The 11,618-nt window shown below is 36.1% G+C and overlaps 1 protein-coding gene across 1 annotated transcript in view; it reads left to right on the top strand.

Annotated features, from left to right (window-relative positions):
- Nucleotides 1-11,418, top strand: part of C3H8orf34 (chromosome 3 C8orf34 homolog) — an 82,331-nt gene extending 70,913 nt beyond the window's left edge. The window contains exons 13-14 of the mRNA XM_063300247.1: nt 2,480-2,573; nt 11,092-11,418. Coding sequence (XP_063156317.1) covers nt 2,480-2,572 — 93 coding nt within the window. The 3' untranslated portion in view covers nt 2,573; nt 11,092-11,418. The remainder of the gene's footprint in view (nt 1-2,479; nt 2,574-11,091) is intronic.
- Nucleotides 11,419-11,618: the final 200 nt, after the last annotated feature.

An 11,618-nucleotide genomic window follows, 5' to 3' on the forward strand; every position in this document is an offset into this window, starting at 1 on the left:
AGGGAAAGTCAAAGCAAACATAAAAAAAAACATCCTGAGTATGTCTCAGGACGTTGCAAATACCTTTCAGCTGGGAGGTTGCACAAAACTATACATCAGCTTGCAAGTTACTCTCTGGATTGCAAATCAAGGCTTGCATAGAATGGTGTAAGAATCTTTGTAGTAAAACTGAGCTTTGGAAGGGAAGGAAATGAGAGAGTGATTGGGCTATTCAAAGATCCAAGAATGAATGAGAATGGTGACTGCTTGATGGGTATTTGCTTAGAAAAAAAAGCTGTTTATTGGTTTAAGTAAAGGTAAATTCATTAGTACAAACTAATCAATACAAATCTAAAAGTATGATTGATTTGATTTTTTAAGATGGAAGTTTGAGTGTATTAGTGAAGGTAGATGGATGGTGAGAGTTTCTGAATGAAAGATAGTCCATTTCTCAGTGATGTCAAGAGTAGTTCTTGGGAAAATAAACAGGTTGAAAAGGAAAGAAGTGAAAGAAACTACAGTGAAAGAATGACAGCAGAAAGAGAACTACAAATCTTGTATGCAGAGGTATTGAGAGGATAGGTTTACTTCCAACACAGTCAATGGTAAGTAGATATAAAGAAAGAGAATATGGAAGCTACTTGGAACTGAATGAAAGGAATTATGTACAGAATGTCACAACAGTGTGTGGGTGTTATCCTCATAGTAAGTATGAAAAAGAATGCTTGATGGAATGATCAAATGAAAAAGGTGAGAAAAACACATAAAAATGCTGTGCAAATGAAAATGAGAAGGATATAATGTGTGTATAAACGAAGTTCAATGAACTTTGTTTAGATTTGTTTTAATATTATTTGCCTGAAACTGCTGCACATTCTCTGAAAAGTTTTGGCTTTTTTTGACTAAATTCTTTGCTTTGTTGGTTACCCAAAGAAGTGTTTTATAAATCTCAAGATACTTTTTAAAAAAAATTTCATGGACAAAAGTCTATTTAATAAAAAGAACTTCTTTGCTTGTTTCCCTTTTGGCTAACTCACTGCACAGTCACAGCACTCTAAACAATATATAACCAGCGTCTAGGAAGTCATCCTCTCATGAATTCTGAATTACAATTGCATCACTGCCCCACAGTGTGAAATCATGTCCTCCCTGTTCGGTGAGCAGTTTAAAATTGTGGGCTATTTGCCTGAAAGGAATCTGGATTCTATTATAGCTTACATCTGTTCAGTGTAGATCAACATTCATTTGTTTGCTACTTTTCTGCACAGAGTTGACCTGTCAACGTGTCAGCTTTGTTAGGGATGTCACAAAGATTAAAGAAAGAGGAGAAGGTTAACCATATGAGTTTTACTTGATTAATTAAATTTGCATAAATCTGCATACCCTGCATTGCTTGCAGTATATAGAATGCATGTCCTTGGGCACTGCATTTGGCTCCACTCTTGCAATGTTTTGGAAATCTGTAATGATGCATATCTTTTGCCAGGGTTTTAATTGTAATATGATCTTGATATGTATAGTATTTTTAAATTTCTGTATTCTGTTTTTGGTTTGAAATTTTATTAGCTACCCTCAAGCTCTTTCCAGAGTAGAAAGGTGGATATAAATTAAAGAAATAATAAAGAATATGGTTAAACCTAACAATTCCTAGCTATTCAGAAATTAGGTCAAGAATTTCCATGAGGTCTCTTGCTAAGTTCACCTACAGAATGGCGGCTCTCTACTTCTTCAGAGTAGACACTAGAAGATCTTGCTTTCGCGGTGACAATAACATGCTCCTATTTCATTCTGAAGTTGGGTCTTTCAAGACCCGAGGCTTGGATCAGCACTTTGAGCTTCCACACTAGAACATAATACTAGGGTGATTTTGAGCAGATCCATTCAGTGAGAAGGGAAAGCAACAGCGTCTTCCTCCACCTACTCACTCAGTCAAAAATTGCTGTTGGTCTTGGGGTAATTTGGGGTAAAGATATTAACTTAAGGCACCCCAGAACCTGGAAGGAGAGGCAGAATTGCTGATTTTACTGTCATGTTTTATACTTTGCTCATTGTTGCACGCTGTTGTGAGAGCTTATATAAGCAGAAATCTGGGGTACAAATTAAAAAATAAAGCAATAATTTTTTTAAAAAAAATCAGCATATTACGTCCACTAGCTGTGCAGCCCAGGGGCTTCCTGTAGCCTTTCCATTGGATTTCCATTGCTCTGTTCCATACATAATCTTATAGGTTAGGTAGCTGTTGTATGCAGTCAGTTCAGAGTCTGTTTTGTGAGACTAGAATTAAATAGTTCTTAGACAATTCCACTAATTAAACTATGTTACATGCACAGAATTTCCCTTATGTCTTCCCGAAAAACAAGTGGGGAATAAACCCCTGAAATAGAGGAGGAAGATTACCTGATTAATCAGGAGCACCTTTAATTGTTTTTAATTAAAGAATCAGTTTGATCAATTGCAGCCCTAATTTTTGTCTTGACTGAATTGATTATTTTTGTGGCAGGATGACTTCCTACAACAACTTCAGCCTGCTCACCAGCCATGGATTTTGCCAACTGATACTGAAAGTGAAGATGTGGAAGTGAATCAAGATTAATGTGAGTGATTAGTGCCAGATTCATGGCATGGAGACTAGGTATCTCATTTTAATGAAATAATTTCAGTTGTGTATCTTTGCTGGCTGCTTGCTTGTAAGAAAATTCTTGTATTTGTTATCATTTACTTATGGAAATAAATGTCTGATTTTCTTGTTGGGAGCTCAGCCTGTAAGGTTGAAAGTGGCCTAAAAAGACATCTAGCTTAATCATTTGTTCTCCATGCCACAAACTTGAACCTATCTCTTTCTAAGGCAAGTGTCATAGATTCACAGAACAGGGATAAGAACTGTGCATCGTGACAAAGGCTTTTATGCAACAAATATGATAAAACATAGGTGGTTCAAACAATCTTTGAAAAATATATGACTTCAGTGTAGCATTAGCAGATTTAGTTCTAACTGACAAATATTACTTTCAGTAATGTAATAGTAATTTTTTTTTCTGAACAGTTTTTGTTAGCGCAGAGATATAGTTCATAAACTCAGGTATATGGTTCTGCTGCTGATAAACATAATACAGAGGTCATATACTTAAATAACAGAGGTTTAGACAAGTAGCACGTGCTAATTGATCTCAATGTACAGAGGCTACAACAAATTATATATGGTGATAGAGTAAATCTAAATAAGTTAGGTGGAAATATGAATTATTCTGACAATAGTGTTTGTTAAAAAAAATCACAATAGCTTGTGATATGAAAGGGGGAAATGTGTGATTTTCTAAGCTATTTTAGATGTTATGGCTATGAAGGAACAAGCTGTTTAACCAGGTATTCATTAGTACCTTGTCAATGGAACTGAACCATCTAAACATGACTTGTTGAATAAAAAATCCTGTCAGTTTTGTGGAAAAACCTAATGCTGGGTGAAATCCTGCATAATATTCAGGTGGTAGCAGGAATTGGAAAACTAAGCAGAGACGGCCTGGACTGTACGTGGTTCAGATTCCTCCAGAGAATAGCAGAGCTGTGGGCAAAACCAGAAAGTTTTTTTTAAAAAACATTCTAGAATGGCAAATTCCTTCCATACTGTGCTAAGACACAGTAATTACATGGACTTGTGGGTGATTTTAGAAATACATATGGAATGGAAAAATATTTTTAACTAAATTGAAAAATTATACAGATATGATAAAAAACACCATTTAAATGTTTTAAACGTATCCTGTCCATTTGAAGCATCACCATATAAACAGCTGATTGCTCCCCCCTTTGGGTGAACGGATAAAACTAAATAAAATACATTAGCAGGAGTGTCCACAAAGTATGGTTAAAAAGTCAAGATGTTGGCCATGTCAGCAAGATCAAAGCTCCAACTGGTTTGCCTAGATCTTAGTTTATTGTTTCCAAATCCTGGGTATTGCCTGAAATAAATATTTCCTTGTTAATGTTAACAACTTTCCAAATAGGGAAAACAAGAAAGCAAGAAAGAATAAGCTGTATTTGTCGGCATCGTTCACATTCACTAGGATAAGTAAACAATTTGTTGTAATAACCATTATGGCCATTGGTTTTATTCTATATTTTTATATTCTTGAGTACGGTATTGGTTTTATTTAATTACTTCCATTTTTTCTTGTTTTTGTTATGTAATACTGTAGTTTTATTTTATTTTATTTTATTATTTTATTTTTATGGGTGTTGAGACTAGCTCTGGTGGTATAAATAAATATAATCACAGAATATGCCTGACAGAAAAGCCATTGCTCCTTCCTTCCTCAATACATACGATCTACCACTGTAGAATTCCGTTTAGTTTCAAGGGAACATACCAAATAGAGTTTTATGTTATTATTAAAATTACAACTTTATGCCAGTACATGCCGTTTAGTATTTATCTAAACATTTCAATTTATCAAAAATGTTTGGGATAAACAATAGGCAATAAAAATAAGAATATACAGTAAGGAAACTAGAGTTTTACAGTAAATACTTGCATTTTAGAATTACCTATTTTTTTTTCCATTGCTATTTCAGACCAACCCCCTGAATTATAATTACTGAATCTGTTTCTTGCTGTCATGAACAAAAAAGCCTGTTTACTCTAGCTTGAACAAAGGCAGAGAGGGGTAAAATCTCTCAGTTAAAATAATGGTTACCTTCTTACAAAACTTTTAAGGCTGCAATAGTCTTGAATCTTGATTTTAGCCCATATATCAATTTTCATAGACTTTTTATTTATTTAATTGGGGGTCACTCGAAATAGGAGGTTCATTGAAAGAAAACAAACATTGTTTGATCTGAGCAATATTCTACTGTGACATCTGAGAATGGTAAATTGGGTAAAGGAATAAGTCTTTTAAAAATAATTATATGGCTAATAGCAGCCATCTGCTTTTGGAATGCAGTTGCTGTAGCCAAGCTTACAAGTGAAGGGCAAGTCCTGGAAAATGCAGGCTGCCAACATCCAGGTGTTGAAATATCTGTAATGCAGAGAGCCAGTGAAACGCCTGGCAGAGTTTCTGATGCCAATTCCCTGTGTACACTGTAAGTAAAGTTCTTAGCCATATACCGAAAATGTTAGAGAAAGTTAATAAATGAGACACAAATCTGCATGGGTATTATATATGTGATTTAGTGTCAAGAGGAATGAAAGTTCATAATTTATGGTTGAGAACAGAAGAGCAGTGGAATTAATCTTCACAATAACAGGTGTTCTTTGACTCAGCTTTTAATCTATTGAATACAGCTAGTACTACATTCTTCAATTTCAAGATAATAGCAACACAAGTATAAAAGCTATTTTAGACATGGACCATTTTTTAGCAAGTAAAATAGTTTTTTTGAAAGATGTTATAGTAGCCTCAAAACTACAGATTCTTTTAAAATTATTTTCCACCCAGATTAAATAGCTTTACTTTATTAGAAATCTTTAATTAGTTAAGATGTTTAAATATTTTTTAACTGGGAAATTAAGTTCTTAATTCAAAGTTCTGTGAAAGTTACCAATAAAATAACCTCTGAATGAAGGATGATGAAAGCAATGCTGCTCCATAAACTCTGCCCCTTTTGGGGTGTGCATGCAATGTTGCAACATTGGGCTTGCATTCCAATGCTGCAACACTAGGCTTATCACACTGACTCCCCTTGTCCCATGGACCCTGCTGAAGGACCTCCGGTTTTGAAGGGCACATGGCACTGAAAGTTGTAGATCCTGCTTTTCCCTTAAGGGGAAATATCCTCCCCCTTAAAAATCATGTCAGTTTGTTTATGCTGTTAATTACTGTAAATCAGCAGAATCCAGTTGATTGCAGCAGGTACGAATTTAATAAATGAATATATATGCTAGAACATAGGAAGCAGAATCAAAAGCACAAAATATACACCAATGTTTTATTAGGAACAAGGCCAACAGCAAGATTTCGGACTCATCTGGAGGCTACCCAGTTTGATTCAGGGCTGAATCATCTTGATTTGTAAATCAGAAACTCTATGTCTTCCAGTGTCATTGAAAATCAGCAAATGACTGTATGCCTTTTCCAAATGAACTGGGTAAAATGTGCAGATATTGTAGCCCTTTCTGAGGAAATAAGATGGCCATATATCAGACAATGGGCTTCTTGTCTAAAAAACTTGAATGAGGACTATATTTTGGATTTGTGGTTCAGATTCATGTTGATTGCTAGTGCTGTAGTGTCAACCTAGCCAATTCTGACATTGCTGCCAGAAGGCAATCCACAAATTGTTCTGTGCAGCATATGCCAGGCTGGCAAAATCTGAATTTTCATTTTACTTTTTTTTTGGTATGAAATTCTAAACTAAAATTATCTTTTGATGGCCTGCAAATTGTTTTAAGATTCAGTTAACAGAATTGAGCTGGGTTAATGGGAATATGTCCAGCACATAAATAGTACTTTTCCTATGACTTCCTATGGCTAAAATGAGTGGGATGGCATCAGAGGGTTGCAGTGACTTCAGTGCAAGAAGAAGGAAGGGTAAATGAATATGCAACACTGTCACGAGGGCTGGCAAACAATTGCTTCAAAGGTATTTTGATTATTGATTGATTGGTTATGTGCCATTGAGTCATTTTCAACTCCTAGTGACTACATACAATAGATGGATTTTCTCCATTTTGATTTTGATTTTACCTTTAAAAATGTGAGTAGTCTTAGCTTAACTTTAAATGAAATGTCAATTGTTTTTGGGCAAAATCACGATGACAGACTTCTCCAATATGTAACACTTTTCTTATCAGAACTATTTCTGATAAGATTATTTTACTGGCATGATAACACTGATCACGATCTTGGTCAAGTGTCTCCAAAGTAGCTACAGTATGTAATCTCAGTGTTGTAATTATGAAGTACCAAATTATGAGATTGCATTTCTCCAGTATAAAATGAAACTACAAGCAATGTAAGCCATTTTATCTGAATGTGTAGTGAAACTCTGAATGCAAGGAAGGTTTTCCATGTTAAAATTCTGTTAGAATGGTTTCTAATTCATCTTGATTTCAACACTGAATATCCTTCATAGGAAGTGCCAAGATAAACCATACTAGAAATATAAATGTTTAACTTGTCGTTTAGGTTTAAAAGAGCTTACTTACATTCAAATAAACATTCCCAATGGTATTCTAAACTTTCAGGATAGATTTCCATTTCCTATATTCTGTGAAATTTTAGTTCATTTGTAAACCTCCTTTGTAAACTCAGCAAAGTTGGAATGTGCAAAGATAAGTCGAAAACCTAATTTATTCTATCATTTATTTTTGACTCCTTCACTTAGTCATAATAAAAGTGATCCTGTGAGAAATGAATGCAAAGCCAGCTAGCATAAATTTTCACTAAAGCTGTCTCATTCACTCTCTTTTGCTTTAGTGGTTTTTTATTTTTTAAAGAAAGATTTAATAAACTGCATGGTATGTTTAGGTAAACACTGACCTAAGATTGGCAGTCATCAAGTGAATCTTGCACCCTGAGTCTTTCCTTCTTCCTTCCATCCACTACCTCCCAAAGGTGCTGTGACCACTCCCGTGTGCATATGTACATCTTGAACTTGGATTGCTTTTTTTAAACCATTGGCAAATTTGGCCTCATTGCTGCTCCATTATTCCACATCCATTAAGGTTCTTGCTGCATCGCACACCAAAGACTACTACCTTGATAACTTGAGCCAGTTGCGTTCTCTCAGCCCAACCCACCTCACAGGGCTGTTGTTGTGGGTAAAGTAGAAGGAAGAAGCAGTATGCACCCCACCTTGAGTTGTAAAAAATAGAGGGATAACAAGTAAATAAATAAAATTGCTGAATGAAATAAGAAGATGGGAAAATTGACAGTTACTGATAGGTTCTAAATGTTTTCCTATAACATCGTATTAATTTCATACTGATGTGTGTAGTCTCATTTAAACTTCATTCATTTTCCTGTTGTTTTCACTGTCCACATCAATATGGTTATATTAAGAAACAAAACAAAAGGCACTTTTTACTCAGTTCCACCAGTATCCCCCAGAACCAGTTACAATTCCCCCCCGCTAATCTGGCAATCTAAAGACTCAAAAGGGGACTATAAGGGGCTGTGTCTATTACTAACAATTAACAAATTAAATTTATATTTATTGAATGGATCTATCAGTAGTGATTTCCCTAGTGAATTCTCCCACTGGGTTGGCTCAAGACCTTCCCTGATTTACTATACTTTAATCTCATGGGATTTGATTACTTTTGTACAAAAATTTTATTTAGGAAATCGACCCGGTAGTGATCATCTTCCAAGTATTACAGTTTTAAAAGCATTTGACAATTGCTTTCTGGACCCATCCCATCTCGGGATTCAGACTCAGAGCTGAGGTTGCTTCATGTCAAATGGACTCAGCAACTTAGTGAGCAAATTGCTCAGCTGCTTCTACCTGAAGCAGCACTGCAACTCTGCTCCACCATAGTCAGAGAGAGGTCTGGGGATTCTCCCTTGCAGACATTTACACAACTGATTCAGTTGCTCCAGCCTGTGATTTCCACCCAGATATCAAGGAGCAGAGATAATCTAGAGGGCAAGATCTATCCTTCCCAGCCCTGGTTTGATGCAGAATGTTTTGAGTCCAAAGGTAAACTGATCAGGGGATTTAAGCTATATAAAGAGAACCCAGCTGAGCACCTCATCCGAGATTTTATGCTCCAGAAGAAACAATATAAACATCTTCTACAAAACAAGAAAAGAGAATTCACTAAGGTTTCCTGGCAGCAACTGATAACAGCTTCTCAAGCCAGAAATTCCACTCTGTTCTGGCACCTTATAGCTGTCCATTCAATTGACAGGCTGGTTTTACTCCCTCACCTCATACCAGCATCTGTGTGGGAAGACCACTTTAGAGCATTATACTCACAAGAAGAGGCCCATATAGTTGACTTAGATCTTAATATTAACCTGCTCCCAAATTGGGCCGCTGTCACAAATGCTGAAATAAAGAGGCTCATAAAACAGTTAAAGCCTGGTAAAGCTCCAGGCAATGACTTTATTACACCTGAAATATTACAAAACCTGGATTGGTGGACTCCTGTTCTTGCTTCCCTGTTTATTTATATTGACGACACTGCACAAATTCCAGAGGACTGGGGCCTAGCTATTATCGTCCCTATTTATAAAAAGGGCACTCGAGACCTGCCTGCTAACTACAGGCCCATTAGCTTGTTAAGTATAATAAGTAAGCTCCATGCCAGATACTTATACAATAAGCTAGTTGACTGGATTGACTCAGAGCATATATTGGCAGATGAGCAAGCAGGTTTTAGGTCCGGACATTCTATTTATGGACATGCCCTTATACTTCAACATCTGGCCAAAAAATATACATCTAAAACAGGCTTGACATTATATACCGCTTTTATTGATTTTAGGTCTGCATTTGATCTGGTTCCCAGAGCAAGGCTTTGGTCTAAGCTTATCCATACTACAATTGATCGAAGGCTACTGCTGCTCATGCATAATCTTTATAAGAACTCAGAATCAAAGTTCAATGCAGTATGCAAGGCCATCACACAAGTGAGATTCTAACTCACAGAGGAGTGAGGCAGGGTTGTATTTTAGCTCCTCTGCTGTTTAATCTGTATATAAATTCACCTGTGGCCAAAATGAATCAATTAGAATATCATCCTCCAAAATTGGCAGGATGTAACTTTGTTGTTTGCAGATGACATAGTACTTCTATCACAAACACGAATCGGACTCAAACGAGCCATGAGCGCTCTGGCCAGTTACTGCTTGAAGAAGCTTTCAAAATCAACTATAGCAAGACTAAATTTTGGTCTTTGCAAAGAGACCTAAACTGCACATCTGGAGGTTAAACGGCCAGAACATTGAACAAGTTAAATCCTTTAAATATCTGGGCATGGTTTTTCGTTGCTCCACTAAACGCAGTGTGCACCAAAGCTATGTTATACAAAACGCTCAAAAAACACTGGCAGCAATCCAATCCTTTCATTTTACCAAGGGAGCACAGCACATTCCAGCAACACTGAAGTTATACTCAGCTAAGGCCCGCACACAATTACTCTTCGGTGCTCAGCTAGGACCCTCTTCTTCTTTCACACCATTGGAAAGGGTTCAATCCAAATTCTTAAGGGCCATATTTCAGGTACCTCCCTGTACCCCAAATGTAGTATTAAGGAGGGAAGCAGGGTTGCCTAAAGTTGAAACAGGTGCATGGACTTGTATTATAGCACATTGGCTGAAACTACTGTTTTTCCCTACAGGTTTGGGTTCTTTCCTTTCTAAGGATAATTATAAATCAGTATGGTTCAGGACCATCTCACAAAAACTACAACATCTCGGCTTTTCTAGTGAGGCACTCCTAATGATGGGCTATGAGCATGCACTTAGCAAATACAAGCAGCGTATCAAAGACCTGGAAATCCAGCAGGACCAGTCAGCTTTGCCTAAGAGTGTTTTTTTGGGCGATCAAGCCTTTTCTTATAAGCCAGCGAGATACCTAAATCATATAACTGTCTCCAAATTTTGGAGGGCACTTACTCTGGCACGCTGTAATGTGCTTCCCACAGTAGTTTTGGAGAGCCGCTACAAAAAAGTCCCATACGAGTTGAGACTGTGCCCCTGTGGACAAGGGGCTACTGAAACTATAGAACATATCCTGCTATACTGTATTCTTTATAAGGATTCACAAACCCATTTAATAACCCCTCATTTGATAAAATATCCAGGAAATTCTGCTCTCTTTTATGTTCAGTTGTTGCTATCTGATCAGAATGACTTAGTTTCCCTGAACGTAGCTAAATTTTGCTATACTGTCTGCAAATTAGGCAGACCTCGACTGCCCATTGATGACTCTATTAATCTGTAAATATATTATCATGTTTTGTTCATTTCATTTAATGTATTTTTAATGTATTTTAACGTATTTCAATGTATTTCTTTTTTTTTTAAAATTTGTAATTCTGGTCTGTGACCGTATTAAAGATTGATTGAAGAAACAAAATTAAAAACGCATATGAAGAATATGCATTCTTATCATTTTTATGGTCCTTTAATGTTTAATGGTGCTTTGTCCCTTTTTATTTTCCAGGCTTGTGAATGAAATTGTGGATGCAAAGAAGAACAATTTATCCTAAGTATATAACTTGCAGATGATTAGCTATTTTCATTTATTGTGCATAATAGAGCTTATTTTTATAAATGCAACATAAGTGGAATTATTGTAACGTGTGGGTGCTGTAATGTACCAAACTCCAGATCTTACCATGGTAACAGAGGCTGTAGATAAAGATGTCTAAGAGTCACTTTTTAATGCATAGTTCTAATAAAATGTATTTTGTTTAATTTATATCCCTCTTGTTTTGGATTCACATTTGGTATATTCAGCTTTGCCTGGTGAAAAGCACACCTCCTTAAAGGTTTTCTGCATTTAAGATTTTTTTATTCCGTATATTTTTATAAACTTGTCTCATTTTTAATCAATGAAATGTTATTTCATTTAGCCACATCTGTATGCATGCATGTATGTATGTATGTATGTATGTATGCAGCCTAGCCAGTAGGATTAATGTTGTGGGGAGAAATTGAAGATGCGTTGTATATGCTGCTGAGAGCCTA

The sequence above is a fragment of the Candoia aspera genome, chromosome 3 (assembly GCF_035149785.1).
Source record: "Candoia aspera isolate rCanAsp1 chromosome 3, rCanAsp1.hap2, whole genome shotgun sequence".
NCBI classification, from domain to species: domain Eukaryota; kingdom Metazoa; phylum Chordata; class Lepidosauria; order Squamata; family Boidae; genus Candoia; species Candoia aspera.